The sequence below is a fragment of the Cyprinus carpio genome, chromosome A21 (assembly GCF_018340385.1).
Source record: "Cyprinus carpio isolate SPL01 chromosome A21, ASM1834038v1, whole genome shotgun sequence".
NCBI lineage: Eukaryota > Metazoa > Chordata > Actinopteri > Cypriniformes > Cyprinidae > Cyprinus > Cyprinus carpio.
Window position 1 is genome coordinate 10,852,695 of NC_056592.1, and position 23,633 is coordinate 10,876,327.

The following is a 23,633-nucleotide window of genomic DNA, read 5'->3' on the forward strand; positions in this document are numbered from 1 at the left end:
TTCCTAAGACATTATCTATGAAAAATAAGCCACACATGTAAAGTTGATACCACAAACAGAATTATAATTACATTTTTTTTTAAATTTCATTAAGTAGAATACAATGCATATAAATTAAGTGCAGTTTTATTTTCCATTCAATTCATATGAAAATTAAACATGAATTAACAAACAATAAACATTAAAGATATACAAATTATATGGAGTATTTCCAATATAACAGTAGATGATATCAGTTCTCAATATATGAATTGCCTAAATCTATTTAATTTAAAAAATAAAATGTATGGACCATGGTAAATAAACACTTAATTTGCAAGAATGCACTAATTTACTTTAATGTCTTCAAAATTTAGCAGATCAGTATGAATCAGCAAGTCTGTGAATATATAGTCTAATATAAATATATTCTTATCTATTTTGTGATTATTGTTGAATGATTTGGAATTGCATTTCAGTATTCAGTATTCAGCATTTTTTTTTTTTTTTTGTATTTGATCAATTCACCATTATTGGAACTGAGGATTAAAATGAAAAGTTATTTAAACTAAATAAAGTGTCTTACCAAGTGTTTTGTCAGAAATACACAAACTGATGAAAACTGTAATATTGGAACATTTATGAAATTTTGTAACTATGTACTAGCGATATGGGATTTAAGTAGCGGGTCAATAACAGCCAGCAGCTTAACCTGCAGCATGTGACTGCAAACCCACTGAAGCTAAACAGGATTTAGCCTGGACAGTCCATGGATGGGAGACCTCCAGAGGAAGCTTATGTTGCTGCAGGAAGTGGCATTAGTAAGTTCATCAGGGGGATTTCATCCTGTGCTCAAAGTCATAGAGGACAATGTAAAAAGGTACTGCTGGCCAAATGTTAAACTAACCACAGAAAATTCTTTTGTCTTTTACTCACTCTCATATGACCCGTATGACTTTCTTTCTTCTATGGAACATAAACAAAGCTATCTTGAAGAATGTTGCTTAACCGGTTTTGATTACAATGGAAGATGAAGCTCTTTGGTTACCAACATTCTTCAAAATATTTTCTTTGTGTTCTGCAAAAGAAAGAAAGTCACACTGACACACGACATCAGGGTGAGTTAAAGAGAGACTATTCCCAGTTTCACTGCCACAAAGCAAATATCATTTTACAGAGAGAATACACAGGTGTTAATGTTTGACCCTTAATAAAAGCAAACCATTGCATTTATTACAAAGTGGTTGGGCACTGCTTTTGAGTCTGGGCCTTGAAAATGTAGAGCCTTGTTGAACTAAATCCTTTTTGTTTTTCCCTGTCAGTTACATTAAATATTCAAAACGTAGCTGTTTTTCTTAATGTGATGTTTGACAAACAGGGTTTCTTAACAGTCATGCTAAAGGTCCAGTGGGACAGTGGTGAAAAGATGCAGAGAACATGTCAAACATTAAAGAATATCTCTTGTGAAACAATCTGCCAGTCATTTAGAAAGAAGAAGCATCTCATTCCATATCCACATTTTATTTTGTTTCGCACATGGTTTTAATGTCTCCCCTGACACACAAGTGAGTCAGTGAATGAACAGGACTTTACTTACAGTACATCAGAGTTCATTTAGATGTCACTTTTGCTTGAAATAATACCACGTTAAGTGCTTATTTTTAAACCACTGCTACTAAACGTGTTGCTCTATGACAAATGGTTTGACTTTGCCTTTACCAAAAGTGAAGTAGTATTTAAATAAACAGCTGAAGGCCTGGTCTCTCAGACCATATATAAGAGGACTTAAGCATTTGGGGAAAATTATGAACACTAAAAAGCAAAAATACATCACATTCAATGAAGTCATATAGTCAGTATAAACGAAAATGGCTTCTTGGATAACTCCAACTAAAATAGATGCAGCACAGAGACCCAGTTGTATTAGATGCAACAGAACAGTCTTGTTGGCTTTTTTTGCTGACATTTTATCACAGGCGGCTGTTTTAGCCACAGCTGCTATAGAGGCATAAGTAAAGATAATAACAAAACTAACAGACACGAAAAATAGACATGTGAAAGCTATATCAATTTTCTTATAGATCTGAAGTCTGAAAAGAGTAGTTCTTGAGCAGAACAAATGCATTGCTGTGTTTGTAGAATCAATGGCATAGAAAATAATCATCTCAGACAAGCACTGAATCAAACCCATCGTCCAAACAACACTGATAGCTATATGAGTTCTTCTGTAACTGGTGATTTCTACATGTCTGAGAGGAAAGCAGATGGCCACATACCTCTCCAGTGACATTAAAGCCAGATTTATAGTAGAAACTTGAAAGAGAGCTTGTGCAGCAATGAGAAGAACAAGACAGACATTTTTCATAATTAAAATCCTACTGACAGCACATATATACAACACTACACTCATAAAGAGATTGAGCGTATCGACCCAAAGCATGTGACCAAACAGAATATAACGGGATGCTTCCTGAAAAACAGTCTTTTTCCTCAAAGTGAAGAGCATGACCCCATTGACATAGAGGAAAATAACACATGGAGTCACAAACAAAAACGCCTTCATTGGTGCATCTCGATCCAGCACCAACAGAGTCTGAGTGAGATTAGATTTAGTGTCATTAAAATTAGACATCTTCAGAAGCATAAGACATCAGATCAAATTAACCACAGATGCTGTTACCGAACACTGAATAGAGTAATACTGCAATCTCCAAGGTCCTTGCAAATCTACAGCACGTGCTTCCCTCACAGGTGCTGCTGAAGGCACAGACGACAGAGCATCACATTTTAAATACTGTGAAACTGAATCCCAGTGGGTGATTTGTGTATGTGCGTCACAAAGATCTAGGTTGTCCATTTCACTAATAGCTGTCAAACAATATACCTGTAGCATATAGTCAGAGGTGGGATTTTCAGAGGCCAGTTTCAAAAAAACAGTTTGAGGCCCCTCCTCTCGAAAAGAAAAAAAAAGACTGAAAGAAAAATACTATATGCAATGTGATTGCAATTATTTCATTGCCCATATTTCACTGTTAACAGAGTACTTATAAAAAACATTCTATCTACCATCGAGCTTTAATGATGCTGTTTTTTTCAACAGAACTATTGTTACAGAATCACCACTGCACCCCCCCTCCCCCCCCAAAAAAAACAGTATTTACTCTTTCAACTCTCAAAATAAAAATGAATGAACAGGGATTTTGATAAGGGATTTAATAGGAAGTTAGTAATATGATTTGAACACGAATATGCTACATCAAGAGGAAATATTTTATACTTCAGTTGTGACATTTAGAACTTGGCTTCGGCCAACGTAATACTTATTGAGCAATTTCATAACATATAAAATCCAATTTTAAAAAGTAGATTTAAAAAAAAAATACAAATAAAAAAAATGAAATCATGCTTCTAAATATGAAATGCACATCACATACAGTATGGAGCACAATGTTTTACATAATTTCAAGTCAAGTAACCTTTATTTCTATAGCATTTTATGCAATACAGATTGTGTCAAAGCAGCTTCACAGTGATAAACAGGAAACTTTCAGAATCAAGTTAATAGTCAAGCAGAGTCAGTTCAGTGTTTGTTCTGTTCAGACAGGGCTTCACGATGAATCGTATTTGGTATATGCATAGTGATTTCTACAACTTCTACCATGAAGGAGCTGAATCTGTAGTCTGTTCATATAATGAAGGCCCTGATAACTGTATTTGACACCTGAGTCACTGGGCCCACTCCTGTGCCTACATATCCATGGATCATTAGGGCCAGCAGTTTTGAAGGATTCACAATGTTTTATTTTTTAGTTCTTTGGGGTCAAGTTATGTTTTTTTGATGGAAGTCTTAATAACAGCCAATTTGAAGGTTTTGGGGACATATTTTAATGACAATGACGAATTAATAATAGTCAGAAAATGATCTATGACTTCTGGAAGCACCTCTTTTAGGAGCTTAGATGGAATAGGGTCTAACAAACATGTTGTTGGTTCAGATGATTTAACAAGTTTATACCACAATGAGTGGATTTGTTCCTTAGGCAATCTATAGCACACTTTCTGATGTGATACTGTAGCTGACGGGTGCATGGTTACAATTTTATTTCTAATAGTATCGATCTTGGAAGTAAAGTAGTTCATAAAGTCATTACTGCTGTGCAGTTGGCAAATGTCAACACCTGTTGATGCTTTATTTTTCATTAATTTAGCCACTGTATTGAATAAATACCTGGGGTTATGTTTGTTTTCTTCTAAAAGAGATAAGTAATCAGATCTAGCAGTTTTTAATGCTTTTCTGTAGGATAGGTTACTTTCCCACCAAGCAATACGAAATACCTCTAGTTTTGTTTTCCTCCAGCTGCGCTCCATTTTCTGAGCTGCTCTCTTTAGGGTGCGAGGGTGTTCATTGTACCATAGTGCCAGACTGTTTTCCTTAATCTTCCTTAAGTGTAAAGGAGCAACTGTATCTAAAATGCTAGAAAAGAGAGAGTCCATAGTTTCTTTTACATCATCAAGTTGTTCTGAGGTTTTGGATATGCTAAGGAATTGGTATAAATCAGGGAGATTACTTACAGAGCAGTCTTTTGGAGTAGAAGTGATGGTTCTACCATACTTGTAACAAGGAGTAGAATTTACAGTTTTAGCTATATGAAGTTTGGACAAGACTAAATAATGATCATTGATATCATCGCTTGGCTGCATAATTTCAACACCATCAACATTAATTCAATTTGACAGTATTAAATCTAGAGTATGATTTTGACAATGAGACGCGTTGTCTAACCCCAATAGAGTTCAGAATGTCTATGAATGCTGATCCCAATACATCTTTTTCATTATCAACATGGATATTAAAATCACCAACAATTAAAACTTTATCTGCAGCCAGCACTAACTCGGATTTAAAATCAGCACATTCTTTAATAAAGTCTGTATGGTGCCCTGGTGACCTGTATACAGTAGCCAGTACAAACATCACAAGGGATTTATCATTAACGTGTTTCTCTGGATAATGTTATATGATGCACCATTACTTCAAACGAGTTATACTTGAAGCCCGCTCTCTGAGAAATACTGAAAACATTGTTATAAACTGAAACAACACCTCCCCCTTTACCTTTTGGACGTGTAGCTCATGTTTATAACAGTAATCTTGGGGGGTAGACTCATTTAAAATAATATAATCATCAGGTTTTGGCCAGGGTTCTGTAAAACAGAGCACATCTAGGTTATGATCAGTGATCATATCATTTACAAAAAGTGCTTTCATAGAAAGGGACCTGATATTCAATAAGCCAAGCTTTATCATTTGTAAATCCGTATAACATCTGTTTTTTATTTGTTGAACATCAATTAAATTGTTACTCTTAAATTGGTTTGGACGTTTTTTGTATTTTCTAGTTCAGGGAATAGACACAATCTCTATAGTGTGATATCTAGGTGAAAGAGTCTCTATGTGCAGAAAATTAACTGATTTCTGTGGCGTGAGGTGGCTAGCAGACAGTGGCCTTAACCAGTTTTTCTGCTTCCTGAGCTGGGCCCCAGTTAGTCAAGTACAAACTCTGAGACTATGTGCCATATTTCTAGAAAGAAGAGCGGCACCACCCCAGGAGGGATGAAGACCATCTCTTTTCAACAGGTCAGGTCTGCCCCAAAAACTCGTCCAATTGTCTATGGAACCTATGTTATTCTGTGGACACCACTTAGACATCCAGCCATTGAGTGATGACAGTCTGCTGTGTATCTCATCACCGCGGTAAGCAGGGAGGGGACCAGAGCATATTACAGTGTCTGACATCGTACTTGAAAGTTCACACATCTCTTTAATGTTATTTTTAGTGATCTCTGACTGGCGAAGTCGAACATCTTTAGCACCGGCGTGAATAACAATCTTACTGTATTTACGTTTAGCATTAGCCAGCACTTTTAAATTTGCCAAGATGTCAGGCACTCTGGCTCCTGGTAAACATTGGACTATGGTGGCTGGTATCTCTATTATCACGTTCCGTACAATAGAATCGCCAATAACTAGATCAGGTTTCTCAGTGGGTGCAGGGAGAACCTGTTTAATGGTTTGAATGGTTGGAATGGAAGAGGGGTGTTTTGACCCGTGACTATGCTGCCTCACAGTCACGCAGTAAGACACAAAGATGTTCACCATACAGTTTGTAATAACACACTGGCTGAATTAAACTACAATCTACAACGTCCTTGTAAACTGAAAATCTCCAGGGTTGCGTGATGTTGAAGGCATAGAGAGAGCAAGATCAGAGTATTGTCAAAGCATCACACTTTATTGTTAATATTGTTAAACTCATCATTAGGTCACAATGTACGTATTGATTCCCATTAGCCCCTTTGTGCATGTGTGTGTGTGTGTCTGTGTAAAGGCACGCATGCTTGTGTGTTTACTTTGACACCATGTGGCAGTGAAAAACTTCGGGCCACCGTATCTTTGGTTTACTTTGACATCCTCAACTGGAAAATTGATTAATAAATACAGTAAATTATATTTTAGCATGTGAAGATAGAGGTCAAACTGTGTGTAGAAAGTCTTATAGATGTTGTTTTCAGATAAAAAAAACAGTGCATTTAAAAGGCCTATAGCTTGGACAATATCAACTATATACATGAAAATAACTGTAATTCAGTGAGGGTGCAGACGTGGTGATATTTTTGTACAGTCTAACTGAGAATGTAATACTAGTTTTGTTAAAAAGAAATGAAAAAACTTTTATATAATTTAATATTGAATGAAAATTGAATTATTCAGAATATTTCTTGTTGACAATGATCAATGGTTGTTGATGGTGCCTATACCTATAACTGCATATCTATATTTTAAATGTTGCAACAAAAACTGAGTGATGTTTATCAAATAAAACAGGTATAATGTTTTTGCATGAATGTGAGCTGAATGCATTTATACAAACTGTCTATTTAGGATTGGGCATATTATGGAGTCAAAATACGATATACAATAGAAATTCAGGAGATGAGTTCCTGTATATAGGTAAACATCAACAATTGACATCACGTGTGCATTAATTCCTTTCTTTATTACATTCAATGAGGTTATATCACTACTACACCACTGCTGCAAAGTGTGATCAGGGCTTAACAAAGAAATTTAATCTAATTAAAATGGATGTCCAGAATAAATATGATTGATAGACTGATAGAATAAATTGCATAGATGCACTGAAAAGGATGTACAGCAGAACAGTCAAGTCAAACAGTATGGATAAACTCTTTTAAGATACATGGACAAGAAACTGTTAATAAAACTGTATGAGTGCAAAACAGAGTAATGATGAAAAGATGTAAAGACAAAAGTCAAATACTATTTATGAAATATTACAGAGAGCTGAGCAACAATCGTGGTGTAAACTCCACTAATTGTATAAGAGCAGTAAAGGTAAAAGCTATAAAATTGCACAAATCAATCATATGAATTTTGTTAATGAACAAATAATAGACATACATTGCATAAAATGCTTTAACTGTTGCACATTTATTTACAGATTTCCAGAAAAGGCTAGATTGGAAGCTTAAAGTATCATATTTCAACAATTGTAAATTCATTCACAATGTATATAAGCAATTGTCATAATACAGTGTAAGATTAAACAGACAACAAACAGTTAAAATCTCATATCTGTGGTCATTGCACTGGCAAAAATTGTGACAGGTTAAGTATGTTTTTTAAATACATGCTTACATGACTTGCCACAATTCAGTTATTTACTAAAGCTTTTTAGATAACATCCCAATAGGCTTTCACATAGTATCTAGTATTTTTTCGATTCCTCCTACTAAATGTATTTCTGTATTACAACTATTTTGCTTTTTGAAACCAAATGTGAAATAATATTTAAATAAACAGCTGAAGGCCTGGTCTCTCAGACCATATATAAGAGGACTTAAACATTTAGGGAAAATCAAGAACACTACAAAGCAAAAATACATTACATGTAATGAAGTCATATAGTCAGTATAAACATAAATGGCTTCTTGGATAACTCCAACTAAAATGGATGCAGCACAGAGACCCAGCTGTATTAGATGCAACAGAACAGTTTTGTTTGCTTTTTTGGCTGACATTTTATCACAGGCAGCTGTTTTAGCCACAGCTGCTATAGAGGCATAAGTAAAGATAATAACAAAACACACTAACACAAAAAATATACACGTGAAAACTATTTCAAGTTTCTTATAGATCTGAAGTCTGAAAAGAGTAGTTCTTGAGCAGAACAAATTCATCACTGTGTTTGTAGAATCAATGGCATAGAAAATAATCATCTCAGACAAGCACTGAATCAAACCCATCGTCCAAACAACACTGATAGCTATATGAGTTCTTCTGTAACTGGTGATTTTTGCGTGTCTGAGAGGAAAGCAGATGGCCACATACCTCTCCAGTGACATTAAAGCCAGATTCAGTAAGGCAACCTGATAAAGAGCTTGCGCAGCTGCAAGAAGAATGATACAGACATTTTTCAAAATAAAAATCCTGCTAATAGCACACACAAACAACACTACACTCATGAAGAGATGGAGCGTATCAAGCCAAAGCATGTGACCAAACAGAATGTAGCGGGAAGTCTCCCGAAAAACAGTCTTTTTCCTCAAGGTGAAGATCATGACCCCATTGACATAAAGGAAAATAACACATGGGGTCACAGACAAGAAAGTTTTCACCGGTGCATCTTGATCTACCAGTGATACAATCTGAGTAAGGTTCGCTGTAGAACCTTTAAAAGCAGACATATTTAGAAAAGTAAGACATGAAGATGTTGACCATAGACACTGGTATAGCACACTCCCTATATAATAATACTGCAATCTACAACGTCCTTGTAATGCAAATCTCCAGGCTTGTGTGTTGTTGAAGGCAAAGAGAAAGATCAGAGTGTTGTCAGAGCATCACACTTTAAATATGGTCAAACTCATTATTATGTCATGTACGTGTTGAATCCCAGTGGTTGTTTTGTGTGTGAGGGGGGAGGTCTGTGTGTGTTTGCCAGCACTCACACACACACACACACACACACACACACACACACACACACACACACACACACACACACAAAGGGGGATATTTGTGGACATTTCCTCCAAAAATAATAAAAATAATTAAATAAATAAATAAAATTTTGCAAAAGCATGTGTTATTTTTATCTCATTCAAAAATGAAATTTAAAGTCAAATTTCAGTTGATTAAGTTCTAGTAAAATTAAGTTCTAGTAATTTAAAATTGGTAACAACACTCTCATTATCCAGAATTTTCATTCATTTTCATTTTCAAACTGTTGAAATTAAGTGCATTTTATGTATTTTTTTTAGTAAAGGAAAAGACCTCTTAGGTTTTAATGTTGTTATGTTTGACATTTCTGTTATGATTTTGTTGAATAAACATAAGCACTGCACGCTTCAATGTCAAAACCCAGCATGGGTGTTTTCATTTGAAAGTATTTTGAAGGGAACTGAATGTTTTTAGAAAAGCTTCAATGTTATTTTTATATAATCTTTCCTATAATGCATGATAAAGCAGCGTTTATGAGCACGCTGCTTTGTTTACAGCCGTTACTAGGGAAACCGCTGTTTCTGCTGCTCCTAAAGCACCTCTGGCAGAGAATGAATTTGCATTTTAAATCAGTCAGCCAGTCTGCTGTATTATTGCCTATATTTCCCCCGGGGGTAAGTGCCGCCACAAATAGTGTAAGTCTGTGGGAAACAATGTCCCTGTTAACTAAACAAATAAATTAAATTAAATTAAATATTGTAACATATATCTGAGTGAAATGAGAATGACAAAATAAAATGTATGGTGGAACTTAATTTTGTTCATAGGAAATTGATTGGATCATTGATTTGTTGTTGTTTGCAAATTTCTGCGATTGTTTCATGTGAGTAATTGTGGGATTGAAACTCATCTGGCCATTGGACAACCTTATTGCCCAGCCATAAACATGAAATTTCTACATATTAAATTTGGGCCATTATTTAGTATGTTTCTTCTGTACAAATGAAACTATTAAGAAAAAGTTGTAAGTCACTAAAAAAAAATTATAAGTTATTTCTGTGACTAGACTTAAAAAAATAAATAAAATTGTTGCTTGCTCCAGACAAAATCACTTGAATATTCATCATAGAGAATGGCGACTCACAGCAGTACAGTGGCATAGTCAGAATGTCACAATCCCTGCTTGTGTTCTGTGTCCCTAGTGTTGTTCACCTCATGTCTCCCTGCCATGCTGCCACCTTGTTAGCTGCCACGGACACTGATTAACCACGCCCCCTTGTTACCTCGTTATCTTGTTTGCCCCTGTGTATAAAGCTGTGTGTCTCTCAGTCTGTCTTGGTCAGTCAATTAGGATGTTAACCTGTTTTCCTTCCTGGTTTCTTTGTGCCTTGTTTTCCCTGCTTGGTTTTGTTTGGATGATTACCTGTGTTTTGACCCCTGTGTTTTGGATTGTGCTCTTGGATTACTCTTTGAATAAGCTGCTGCATTTGGATCCCTTGCCTACTCTTTGCTTGCCAAGCATCCAGTCATAACAGAACGACTGACCAAACATGGATCCAGCAGTAGCCCTTGTTCACCTACGCCAGGACAGTTTTACTCGGGGACCATATTCAAAGGTATTTGGATATTGGCAATAAATCAAACCTCCCAGACTTTGTTCTAATAGCCTTTTTCTGCTATGGACTCAATCGACCACTCAGAGACTTCCTGGTCAAAAATAGTCCTTTAGGGTCTCTTGCTGAATTTTTGGACTCTGCCCTTCTGTCTGTGGGTTCCCCTCTCACTGTTAGGGAGGTCAAGGAGAATGCAACTGTTAAACATCTTTTGGGGGAGGGGGGCAGTGGTCCGGGAGCTCTGGTGGCCACAGAGCTTGGCCAATCATGGTCTCCAGCAAGCCCCACACTGGTGATGGCCAGTGTTTTCCCCACTCCAGCACCTCTCCACAACATGGCCACTGTTGCAGAGCTTCTCCACAAGCCAGAGTCTACACCCAAAATGCCTGCCATGTCCAAGTCACCTCCCAAGATGGCTGCCATGTCCCAGCCAGAATCAGCACTCAAGATGGCCGCCACGCCAGAGCCTCCACCCATCATGTAAGTCACGCCAAGGTCTTCAGCCACAATGGACGACACGCCAGAGTTTCAGGTCGTCATGGATGCCATGCCAGAGATCCCAGTAATCATGAGTTGTGTTTGGAGACAACAAGGCTTGCCATGAGTGTTTTGAGGCTGGCTTCCAGTTCGGCGGACCCACCGTTAATGTCAGTGAGACAGCTGGCATTCCAAAGCCTAGTTCCCCTATCTACAGTGCTTCCAGTTATGGTGGTAGCTATCTGGTGTTTGGGCTGCATACTGTCCGCCAGGTCCAGCCCTGTAATCTGTTCCCTCCGCCAGGTCCAGCCCTGTAATCTGTTCCCTCCGCCAGGTCCAGCCCTGTAATCTGTTCCCTCCGCCAAGTCCAACCCTGGAATCTGTTCCTGAGCCAGGTCCAGCCCTGGAATCTCCTCCAGTTCCCTTGTCATGGGCAGGAGTGCCATTTCCTGTTCCTATGACTCTGAGTCCAACTCTTTCTGAGGTGGTGGATTGCACTGCAGAACCTCTCAAAGTGGCGGCATCCGCTTCAGCTCCTCCAGAGGTGGCAGCTTCTGCTGCAAAACCTCCAGAGGCAGTGGCATCTGAATGTGAACTATCTGCCTGTCCTGTTTTGGCCACAGAGGCTGTTGATAACCTTTTTTTTTCCTCCAGTCCAGCCTGATCTGCTGTGGTGGTTCCCTGCTCCACCCTGGTGGTCACCTGGGGATCTTTGATCCCATCTGTCATGCCATGGGGATATTCAGTCCTGTATGCTCCACCCTGGTGGTCATCTGCTTCACTGTGGGGGTCTTCAATCCCATCTGCTCTGCTGTGGTGGTCTTCTGCTCCACCCTGGTGGTCCTCAGCTCTGCTGGCTCCAGCTTGGCTTCCTGCTCTGCCTCCTGCTCTGCCTCAGTCTCCAGGCCCTCCTCCCACACTTGTACCTGGCCCTCTATCCCTCCCCCCGTTCCACCTCAAATCCACCTCCCTCCTGGACTTTAATCTATTCTGGTTTAGGAGTGTTTGGAAGCCACTCCTTAGGAGGGGGGCTATGTCACAATCCTTGTGTTCTGTGTCCCTAGTGTTCACCTGTAATGTTTCCCTGCTATGCTGCCACCTTGTTAGTTGCCATGGACACTGATTAACCACACCCCCCTTGTTACCTCATTGTCTTGTTTGCCCCTGTGTATAAAGCTGTTGGTCTCTCAATCTTGGTCAGTTGTTGTGGATGTTACCCTGCTTTCCTTCATGGTTTCTTTGTGCCTTGTTTTCCCTGCTTGGTTTTGTTTAGACTGATTACGTGTTTTGACCCCTGTGTTTTGGATTGTGCTCTTGGATTACCCTTTGAATAAACTGCTGCATTTGGATCCGCTCCCTTGCCTGCTCTTTGCCTGCCCAGCATCTAATCATAACACTATGCACGTGATTTTTACCCCAAACCAGTTAGAGCAACTGTACTGTATGTAGTTTTGTGAACTTCTGTGGATTTGGAAACCCTTTCAGTTAAATGAGTAGATTTCACAATCATAACTATATCCCTGTTGTAATTACAGTGGACAGCTGTACAATGGCCCCTTTAAGGCAATCCCCCAAGGTTAGCAAAAAAAGTGTAGGCAAGGAAAGGTGTGTGAGGTGGGTTTTTTTTTTTTTTTTTTTTTTTTTGGTCAGTGGAAGAGATGCTTTTGTTGGGAAAACAGCTTATTTGATTAACAGCCTATTGACTAATCTTCAACACATTTGCCATTAAACATTTTAGAATTTTCTATATTTAGAGTTTACACAGGGAAAAACTGCTGTTATAAGAAGTCACAGGCAATTTTTGCGACGTTGGATTCCATTTATGGCACTTCTCGTTGATTTCTCTGGTACCCAATAATGACTATTGCCTTTTCTCAAAACTCTGATAAAAATTCAATGGCACCATGGCTGTGATGTGATTAGTTATCAAGGCACCTGATCCAAGCTGGCGTTTACATGTTCTCTGCAGACCTCCCACTAAAATAAGACCATCTCTGTACATGTGCATTTGTTGCTGCCATAAAGCAATCCGTCATTTTGTAGAATTTTGTAACTGCTCATTAAACATACACAATCCCAAAACAGATGTTTGGGAGGAATGTAAGTTAGTCAGCTTTTGCGGGGCACTGGGCTAACGTAGCTTAGCCAAAAAATAATTTAACATACAAAGTTTAAAAAGACAATAAAAAAATTTTAATAAGAAAATAAGACAATAATAAGACAATAAGAAAAGTTTTAAACTCATAGACAGAATTTGAAGCTTTCACAGATAAAGGAAAGTTATTCCATAGCCTTGGTCTATTGCAAACATTTAAAGGTAGATAGTATATTTCTAGCTGGATGTTGTATACTTGTGATCAATAATCACGTCTTTGCATTCAACCAAACTGATTTGCAGAAATCAAAACATGAGTCCCGCTCGCTGTGTAGTGGGAGTGACTAGGCAGCAGAGGATTCAACTTGGTCTTAAAGCCTTCCTTGAGTGGCTACGTTCGCAAGTCAAACAATGCTTTGGAAAAATAATCATTTATTTGTTATTTGTATGGTCTAGGTGGTCATATGGCATATACATGCAAATATGGGGCAAACTGATGCCTTAAATACGGGACGATTCCATATTATATGGAAAGGTTGGCAACCCTATATAAAATGCAAAAGAGAACTGACTCGGGGGCGCCCCCTAGTGTTCGGGGCCCTGAGCTGCAAGCCCATGTTGCCTATTAGGATAACGCGGCCCTGAGTGTATAGGCCTACCATCTGAATAATTTTAATACTGTTTCAGGTTAAAAAAAAAAAAAAAAAAACGGTAACACTTTATAATAACGTTCTGTTATAAGTCATTTATAAATTATTAGTTAATGATGAACTAATCATTTACAAAACATGACTATACTTTCATAAATGATTAATAGGTAATAAGGTAACATTTTAGTAATGTTTTATTAATTCAGTTATAAGTCACTTATAAGTTATTAGTTAATGATGAACGAATCATTTACAAAACATGACTATATGTTCATAAATGATTAATGAGTGGTATGCTAACGATTTACAAATGTGTTGTAAGTTATCTTTAAAAAAGTTTAAATCATGAAATAAATCAAATGATATGTAACACATTTACAAGTGATGAATAGTTTACACTTTAGATTAGGGGATGCAGAAAGCTTTGTAAATGATTTATTCATGTGTTTACACATCATCTATAACAGGTGTTGAACACTTTGTAGTGTGTACTACTGTAAGTACTGACTGGTGAGGGTATAGACAGCTGTCTTCTCTGACACACATGGAGTCTTTAACTCTGTGCACCTGATGTGAGCTCCAGTGGAAGGGGTTCACTTCATCACTAGATCCACACACTCCACACAGAACACATGTCTGTGCTGATGAGTGAAAGGATTTAACACAACACACTGGAATCACCTGACTAAGGCATTTATAAATGGTTATCCACTTCAAAACAAATGAATTACTCTTCTTAAAAATAGTGCTTTAGCATACCTGCATGTTTGTACTTTTGAACACAGACCAGCTAACAAATTTGCAAATAAATCATATACTGATCATTTACTAATGGTTTGTTCATCATTTGTTCACGATTAACAATTGTTTATTGAGATAATTATACAAAACAGTTTTGACATAAATACTTCAATGATTTATAAGTGATCAATAATGTATCAACTAATAACTTCAGTTTGATTTATTTCATGATTTAAACTTTTTTTTAAGATGACTTACAACACATTTGTAAATCGTTAGCATACCACTCATTAATCATTTATGAACATATAGTCATGTTTTGTAAATAATTCGTTCATCATTAACTAATAACGTAAAAGTGACTTATAACAGAATTAATAAAACATTACTAAAATGTTAACTTATTACTTATTAATCATTTCTGAAAGTATAGTCATGTTTTTTAAATGACCAGTTCATCATTAACTAATAATTTATAAATGACTTATAACAGAACGTTATTATAAAGTGTTAACAAAAAACCCTGCTGGGTTCAGGTATGAGGCATCATTTTTACTGTGTGATTTTCACTGCATGATTTACACCACCACCAGTTTGAAAACGGCCATCAGTTTAGATAAGCCCACTTTTGTGATACCCTCTTCTCTGTTTTGTAGGCAAGCTGCACTGTGGGTGATATGATCAATGAAATCTTCAGAGCTGTGGGGCGGCTTTTGTGCTTCACTGGTTTGGGGAAAAGAAAATCTGTGGCTTACAAGTTCTGACATGCCTGTATGAATATGGACATGCATTTTTGAAGGTACATCCATACACACACACACACACACACACACACACACACACACACACACACAAACACAAACACACACACAAACACAAACACACAGAGAAAAATACATGGTCTGCTTGCCAAAACATGTGCCAATCACGCACACAAACCAGTTTACCTTTCCTTCTTATGATGAAACGATAGGCATATTATATAAAATATTAAAAAATTGCTATACATTTATTAGTTTAATTTTCTCAGGTTTCCTGCAAAATCTAGTTTGTAAAGCTAAGTATTGTAAATTTGTCAAATGGGCAAAATCTGCATGTAAATTATTTGAATATGAATTGTTTATAAAATGAATTTCTATCTACATAATCATGTTACCAAAAAAAGAAATGTTTGATCAAGTGGTCAGTTCTAATGAGAGTGTATTTTATTTTTCTTATTGTATAACTTTCAAAAAGGCTGTTACTTCTGAGACCAATTTGATGTTACATATGTTGCATAGAATTACAAAAGACAAAAAAGCTAAAGAACCTCAATATTAACTGTGATTATGTTTGTCACATGGCCAGAAAAGTGCAAAACATTGACAAATAAAAACAATGCTTACAAAACATTTTCTCATATCCCACACAATTTCACAGCCACAAACTGTTACATTAAAAATCTATCTATATATTACTGCTAGTAAGTCTTTTTCTGTATCAAAACTTAATTTATTTTCTAAAGCATTTTAGATAACATTTAAATAACCGCCAGGTACGTAAATATATCTCAATCTCCTGATACTAAATGTATTTCTGTATTACAACTGTTTTTCCTTTTGAAACCAAAAGTGAAGTAGTATTTAAATAAACAGCTGAAGGCCTGGTCTCTCAGACCATATAAGAGGAAAAATCATAAACACCACAAAGCAAAAATACATCACATTCAATAAAGTCACATAGTCAGTATAAATGAAAATAGCTTCTTGGATAACTCCAACTAAAATAGATGCAGCATAGAGACCCAGCTGTATTAGATGCAACAGAACAGTTTTGTTTGCTTTTTTGGCTGACATTTTATCACAGGCGGCTGTTTTAGCCACAGCTGCTATAGAGGCATAAGTAAAGATAATAACAAAACACAGAGACATGAAAAATATACATGTGAAAGCTATATCAAGTTTCTTATAGACCTGCAACCTGAAAAGAGTAGTTATTGAGCAGAACAAATGCATTGCTATGTTTGTGGTATCAATGGAATAGAAGACAATAATCTCAGACAGGGATTGAATCCAGCTTATCATCCAAATGACACCGATGGCTACGTTAGTTATTCCGTAAGTGGTGATTTCTGCATGTCTGAGAGGGAAGCAGATGGCCACATACCTCTAGTGACATTAAAGCCAGATTCAAGGTAGAAACCGACAGAGGGCTGTTGCAGCAACGAGAAGCACAAGGCAGACAATTTTCATAACAAAAAGCCTATAAAGAGCACACACAAACAACACTACACTCATAAAAAGATTGAGCGTATTAACCCAAAGCATGTGTCCAAACAAAATATAGCAGGATGCTTCCTCTTTTTCCTCAAGGTGAAGATCATGACCTAACTGACATAAAGGAAAATTACACACAGGGTCACAGACAAGAACATGTTCACAGGTACAGTTTGATCCAGCAATACAGTTTGAGTGATGTTAGATTTAGATTCATTCAAATTAGAATTATCTTCAGAAGCATAAGGCATAGAGATCACATTTACCCATAGATGCTGTTATTAAATACTGATTTCTGAATAATACTGTAATGTATGAAATTCTTCCTCCATGCTGCAGATCTTCAGCAGGGGTTTCTCTTGCCACTGTTGTTGAAGGCACAGAGAGAGAATGAGTGCTGAGTGCCACTAGAACATCACACTTTAAATAACATTTTCAAATATTTTGTCACAAGTTATGTATTGAATCCCACCGGCTTGTTTGTGTGTATGTGTGAATAAGCTGTGTGTTTGTAATAAACAAATCCATCAAGGCTTTTAACTTTTAACCATCCATTTACCAAAAATCCATCAACATATTTGTTTAGAACTGTTTAGAATGGATTTGTTTCTTACAAACATATAGCTTTTCAGTTCTCAAGATGTTAATTGAATGACTTGAGCTTTGTGGATTTTTGTGATGTTTTTAGCAGTTGTTTGAACTCTGACAGCACCCATTCAATACGATGTTTGTTCTTTTAAGGAATTTCAAACCATTTGGGGAAACTTATTGCATTAAAACATTTAAGTTTAAAGAATATTTCTGAATACTGTGAACTTATTCCATCTGAGTCATCAAAAAAGAGAATATTTCTTAATATTAAATTAGATTCCATTGTAGCACAAATGCATGTGCTAATGTAATTCACGTCACATTTTGATTTCCAATGTGTATTAGTCCATATAAATGCACTGATTTGATTCAAAATCCCATTTGCACAGAATATTTGGAGTGACAAAGCCAACATAAGTGATTTCAGTCACTATAATGCCTTGTTTTATAGGCCTCAAAACAGTGTCTGGCCCTCAATAGTCCTTTCAGTCATCAGTACAGGTGAGGTTTTGCTCTTTAACTTGTGATGAAGTTAAGGTGACTGATGCAATGTTTTATAAAGATTAAACTTCTGTTTGCCTAATAATTAGTAGTAGTAGATGTAGAAACAAAGTACGCATTCTGTGTGTAAGAGAGAGAAAATATTTTTTTAAGTCTTTTATTTTTTATTATGTGTGTTAAAATAGGATATGCACTTACTGTGTTGATCTTCATAACCACATCATGTCAATCTTGGAGGTTACATCAGAATCCACTCACACACAGTCCCTTGCGTTTCAATTATGAGTCTCATTAAATATTCATTATTTGTCTGTGTATTTGTACAAATGTGGTCTCTGAGGGTTTGAGATGTGGCATTGATGTCTACCTGAGGTGGATACTTTGGGCCACAGGGAGAAGAGAACCTTATGTTTGGCACATGCTGTTATTGAGTGCACTATGTAAACATCAAAGTATTAAATAAACATGACATCTTCAGGGGATGTTCTAAGAAGTTGACATGTGTAGTGACAGACACGCACTGGAACATATTTTACTCTCCATTTGTCTAACAAAATACAAATGTAAAGAGTGTAATGTTGCATAATGTTAACTGGTTAAACCTCAGTGGAGCTGTCATATAAGTTGCTGAATTTATGCCAAAACATTCACCCATACAGGCAGCTAGCATTTTATGTATCCTAAATGTACAAAATGAATAATATTTTCACACTTTTGGGAGGTTTCTCATCACATGTCTCATATTTAATCTTGACTGCACTGCTATCTGGTTCAGTAAATTTTGAAAAACAGTGTATCAGTTGTCACATTGACATGCACAATAAAGATAAGGTGTTTTCATTTTTTTTGAAAGGCCATCCTGTTAGGCTACATACGATCCAGTTAGGCTACATACAAACAATAGTTTACATAAAAAAACATCAAATGAGAATGAATTGAAACAGTTAGTTTATCACAACAGTGGTAAAACTGTGATGAGATATAATGCATCTAGCAAGAACTTAACGATACAAAATATATTAAAGCAAAAATATATAAGCATTTAACATTTATGAATTGATTAAATGTCAATAATTAACAATACTGCTCAAATTATAGCGATCACGAAGAAGGTCCTTATTCTGTCCCAAACGTGTACAGTAAAGTGGATACACAAAGTTGTGTAACTTAGAGAACAACTGTTGTTATGTCGAGATCACGAGAAAATACAGTCGTGATAACGAGAAAACAGTTTTTGTTATGTCGAGATCACGAGATAATCACGAGAAAACAAGAAAGGACTCTTAGGACTTCCACTGAAGTGCAATGTTAACGCTGCCTCTTCCTCTTTGCTTGCAATGCAACACAAGCACGTGCCGCCAGATGGCAGACACAAACCTCGTCAAACTAAGAATATCCACAAACACATAGCACGAGGAAGTGAGTTGCTAAGGAAATCATCCTTGACGACAGGAAGGCGCTGTAAACAGGGAGCGAATTTGCTGGTTTAGCGTTGTTGCTCGTTTTCTAGTCTTACCAACATTGCCGATCAATGAGTCGACTGTGGTGATTGTGGTACGAGTGTTACTTTTAACTGTTCTGCTTTGTTAATGGAGTTGTGAAACGTGTGTAGATAGGTCGTTAACGTTAGCGATCTGTTAGTTTTAATTTACGCTAGTGACTAGGTGCGGTTAACGTTAGATATCTGTAGATAGACTTAACTAAAAACTGGGATTTCTAACGGCTCGATTCTCTCAAGTCTGCACTCGATGCATCCTCGATATCAAGAACACATCCGGGAACTTTCACGCGGCCTCTGTACGTGTGTTCTTGAGCAAGTTCGGAATTGACCTTCGACGGTTAATGATGACGTAGAGCGAGAACACAAGGACGCAAGATCGCTGAAGAACGCATATTGAGAAACAGCCTAAATCTGTTATCTAAACCTGTTTTAATGCACCCAATGAACTTGTAACTGGTCTAAAAGTTTTATTTATAGCAGATAAGTATGACGTTTATAAAGTTTGTCAATGCTAAAATGTTGGAGCAAAAAAAAAAAAAAAAAAAAAAAAAATATATATATATATATATATATATATATATATATATATATATATATATATATATATTAAACGTATGAATTTCAAAATATATGATTAGTGGAATATGCTAATACAGTGTATGAAATTGGTTATATAGCCATTTGAACAGATGGATGTGATAACTAACACACTGCATAATGATATTTCAGGACTCTTATGGCAGAATTGCATATAATTGGACAAATCATTGGGGCCACCGGATTCCCACAGAACAGCCTCTTCTGCAAATGGGGCGTACACACAGGTGTCCTTTTTGTTTTATTATGAAATGTGTTATACTATGTTAAAAAGTGAAGTTTTACGTACCCCTAAAGGGATGTGATGATAGTTAAGAAAAAAAAATATATATATGCAAAATAATTGTATTTTAATTATTTTGCATTTTCTCTCAAAAGAATTGTGTTCTCAAAACTTAAAAAAAATAGTTTTGTGAGAGAACACAAAACGCAATACTTTAAAACTTTTGTGATGGTAATATAATATATAATAATAATATGAGCTGGGAGGAAGAGCGCAATAGTTTTGTGAGAGAACACAAAACGCAATACTTTTGTAAAAGAACACAAATATTTTGCGGGACAATGCAAAAACATTGAAATATATGTTTTGTGAGAGAACACAGAATGCAATGCTTTTGCAAAAGAACACAAATATTTTGTGAGAGAATGCTAAAACATTTAAATATATAAATTTTTTCATCTCCATATTCACTTAGTGGTGACCAGAAAACACTGGTCTTATAGACAATTACATTTTAATGGTGTAAAGAATGTTTTTATGTTTTTATTTTATGAATTATTATTTTAATGTTTACTTGACATCCCAAAGTTTGTCTTAATATGAAGTACTAAAACCTTTTTCACTTTATACCATTCAGGAGGAGCATGGAGACTTCTTTCAGGTCTGAAGGAAGGCCAGACTCAAGTGGACATGCCTCAAACAGGGGACATGGCATACTGGAGTCATCCCATTGATTTGCACTACACTACTAAGGGCCTACAAGGTATTCATCTTGAGTTTTAGAGTGGCAGAAAGAGTTTATAATCACAATTTTAATTGCACAGATACTATTTAAACTGAACTGAGCTGGATGATGACATCAGTGATGAACTGCCCTTTTGCATTATTGACACACTATTTTCCTATTTAATGCTGTATAGTTGCTTTTTGACACAATCTGTATTGTTAAAAGCACTATATAAATAAAGGTGACTTGACTTAGGCATGATTTCATTTATAGAGGCATTTTCTACTTTTAGGATGGCCAAAGCTTCATCTCCAAGTGTGGCATCAGGACTCTTTTGGCCGATGCCAGCTGTATGGCTATGGTTATATCCACATACCATCAAGCCCAGGACAGCATCGTCTGCAGTGTGTGACATGGCGACCGCTGGGATCCTGGCAGGATCAACTTGCTGAGATGTTTGTCGGAGGAGGTCCACAGCTGCGCTCGCCAGATCTCATTTACAGTGGCGCAGACCGATACAGACTCCACACAGTTGGCATGGGCACAGTTGAACTAGAGCTGTGCGTTATTCTGCGCCACTTTGACAGATATGGTGTGGAGAGCTGAGAATGGACTGCAGATTGTCACACATTTCAGATCAGAGATATATGGAGTGAAAAGAAGGTAAAATATTTAGTTATAATGAGCTGGAGGTAGTTCTGTAAGGTATGTGTGAATGCAAAAATGTTGAATTTAGTATGTTATACAGGGAGTTGACTGAAATTGTAAGTGATTGATGTATCTCTACAGACTGATAATGTGTTTTTGCGCTTTGGATCTCAAACAATACTTTTTTATTTCATTTCGTACATTTTTTTGTACACTTTGTATGTTTTATAGCATTGTATTTTGTTTTGATGCCATTAAATTTGGCAGTTTTTAAATGGTTATCATTTCTGAATTAAACATTTTTAAGTCATTCATCAAGGGTTGATATGAAAAAGTCCTATCAAAGTAAAACCTGACACAGTTCCGGTCAGTACATAGTGTCAGAACATAGTTTTTGTTTTATATATATACTGTAACATTTTGTAGCATGCTGTGTGTTTTGTAGATACTGAGAATCAGCTCTTTATCACATTTTTCTAATTTCCTGTTTAGAGTTTGAAACTGTTTTAGTGAGACTAAAAAAGATAAAAGAGCGAGTAAGGTTACAGCTCATTTTTGCAATCAGCAGGCTATGGTGAGTCAAAGTCAAAGAAGAATATTTAAAAGACTACTCAATTATATGTGTGTACGTGTGTGTGTGTGTGTGTGTATATATATATATATATATATATATAATATATATATATATATATATATATATATATACACATACACAGTCATGGGCAAAAATATGGGCACCCTTGGTAAATATGATCAAAGGAGGCTGTGAAAATTAATTTGCATTGGTAATCTTTGATCTTTTATTTGAAAAATTCACAAAATTCTAACCTTTCATTAGATAATAAGAATTTAAAATGGGGGGAAACATCATTATGAAATAAATGTTTTTCTCAAATACACAAATACAAATTAGACATAATTATTGGCACCCCTACAAATTCTTATGAATATCTCTGAAGTATATTCCCATTCATATTCACAATTTTGAGCACACCAGGGTGATTATGAACATGAAATTATACATCCAAGGCTTCCTGTTTCACAGGAAAACAAAGCCCAAATGCCCTTAATCATCCATCACAATGAGAAAAACCAAAGAATATATTTCTGATGTGCAGCAAAAGATAATTGAGCTTCACAAATTAGTGAACTGGCTTTAAGAAAAGAGCTAGAGCAGTGAAAATTCCCATTTCCATTATCAGGACAATAAGAATTTCCAATCAACAGAAAATGTTACAAAACTGCCTGGAAGAGGATGTGTGTCTCTATCCTAATGCATGGTGAGGAGGTCAGTTTGAGTGGCTAAAGACTCTCCAAGGACCACAGCTGGAGAATTGCAGAAAACTGTTGAGTCTCGGGGTCAGAAAACCTTAAAAAAAAAAAATTGTCAAACAGCCCCTATGTACATCAGCACATGTTGTTTAGTAGGGTTTCAAGAAAAAAATCTCCAAAAACAAAACTCCAGCGTATTCATTTATCAGACACGACTGGAACTTCAAATGGGACTGGCTTCTATTATCAGATGAAACTAAAAATGAGCTTTTTAGCAGCAAACACTCAAGATGGGTTTGGTGAAAACAGGGATAAAAAGTATCCCATGTGTACAATGAAATATACAGCTGTATTTTTGATGTTGTGGGCCTATATTTCTGCTGGAGGTCCTGTACATCTTGTTTAGACACATGGCATCATGGATTCTATCAAATACCAACAGATAAAAAATCACTAAGTGACTGACTCTGTTAGAAATCTTATAATGGGCCATGTTTGGATCATCCAACTGTACAATAATCCAAACACAAACCTCAAAAACAACAGAAAATTTAGAGCTGTTAACCTGGCAAATGGAGGTTTAAAAAAGAATTCAATAAAAGGGTGCCGTTAATTGTGGTCAATGTGTATTAAAGGGAAAACATTTATTTCATAATGATATTTCCCCCTATTTTAAATTCTTATTATCCAATTAAAGTTTAGATTTTTGTGATTTTTTTTAAATAAAATATCAAAAGG

General features: G+C 36.2%; 4 protein-coding genes and 1 pseudogene across 5 annotated transcripts; 2 read left to right on the forward strand and 3 right to left on the reverse strand.

The window, feature by feature from the left end:
- Window positions 1–1,654: 1,654 nt before the first annotated feature.
- LOC109084780 (odorant receptor 131-2-like) lies at window positions 1,655–2,611 on the reverse strand. Its single transcript, XM_019099438.1, has one exon. The coding sequence runs from the start codon at window positions 2,609–2,611 to the stop codon at window positions 1,655–1,657; it is 957 nt and encodes a 318-aa protein (XP_018954983.1).
- Window positions 2,612–7,758: 5,147 nt separating this feature from the next.
- Window positions 7,759–8,860, reverse strand: LOC109055159 (odorant receptor 131-2-like). The gene has a single exon (XM_019072389.2). It carries the CDS (start codon window positions 8,746–8,748, stop codon window positions 7,759–7,761), a length of 990 nt encoding a protein of 329 aa, XP_018927934.1. The 5' UTR covers window positions 8,749–8,860.
- Window positions 8,861–10,352: 1,492 nt separating this feature from the next.
- Window positions 10,353–11,758, forward strand: LOC122134752. The gene is made up of 2 exons (XM_042711441.1): window positions 10,353–11,366; window positions 11,398–11,758. Exons 1-2 carry the CDS (start codon window positions 10,885–10,887, stop codon window positions 11,756–11,758), a joined length of 843 nt encoding a protein of 280 aa, XP_042567375.1. The 5' UTR covers window positions 10,353–10,884.
- A 4,371-nt stretch (window positions 11,759–16,129) lies between these two features.
- LOC109055158 lies at window positions 16,130–16,955 on the reverse strand (annotated as a pseudogene).
- An 824-nt stretch (window positions 16,956–17,779) lies between these two features.
- On the forward strand, window positions 17,780–21,898 carry LOC109055146 (B9 domain-containing protein 2). Of its 2 annotated transcripts, none has more exons than XM_042710830.1 (4): window positions 17,780–17,927; window positions 20,158–20,252; window positions 20,886–21,011; window positions 21,268–21,898. In XM_042710830.1, the coding sequence occupies exons 2-4, from the start codon at window positions 20,165–20,167 to the stop codon at window positions 21,579–21,581; spliced, it is 528 nt and encodes a 175-aa protein (XP_042566764.1). In that variant the 5' UTR covers window positions 17,780–17,927; window positions 20,158–20,164; the 3' UTR covers window positions 21,582–21,898. The 2 variants fall into 2 exon arrangements, with proteins under 2 accessions (XP_042566764.1, XP_018927917.1); XM_019072372.2 differs by lacking the exon at window positions 17,780–17,927 and adding an exon at window positions 19,327–19,481.
- Window positions 21,899–23,633: the final 1,735 nt, after the last annotated feature.

Excerpts from the sequence above, each read along its gene's own strand:
- LOC109084780 (XM_019099438.1), bottom strand. The coding sequence starts at position 2,611 with ATGTCTAATTTTAATGACACTAAATCTAATCTCACTCAGACTCTGTTG.
- LOC109055159 (XM_019072389.2), bottom strand. The coding sequence starts at position 8,748 with ATGTCTGCTTTTAAAGGTTCTACAGCGAACCTTACTCAGATTGTATCA.
- LOC122134752 (XM_042711441.1), top strand. The coding sequence starts at position 10,885 with ATGGTCTCCAGCAAGCCCCACACTGGTGATGGCCAGTGTTTTCCCCAC. Across the intron at positions 11,367-11,397 it reads GGCTGCATACTGTCCGCCAG|GTCCAGCCCTGTAATCTGTT; the intron begins GTCCAGCCCTGT and ends TCCCTCCGCCAG.
- LOC109055146 (XM_042710830.1), top strand. The coding sequence starts at position 20,165 with ATGGCAGAATTGCATATAATTGGACAAATCATTGGGGCCACCGGATTC. Across the intron at positions 20,253-20,885 it reads CAAATGGGGCGTACACACAG|GAGGAGCATGGAGACTTCTT; the intron begins GTGTCCTTTTTG and ends TATACCATTCAG. Across the intron at positions 21,012-21,267 it reads CACTACTAAGGGCCTACAAG|GATGGCCAAAGCTTCATCTC; the intron begins GTATTCATCTTG and ends TTCTACTTTTAG.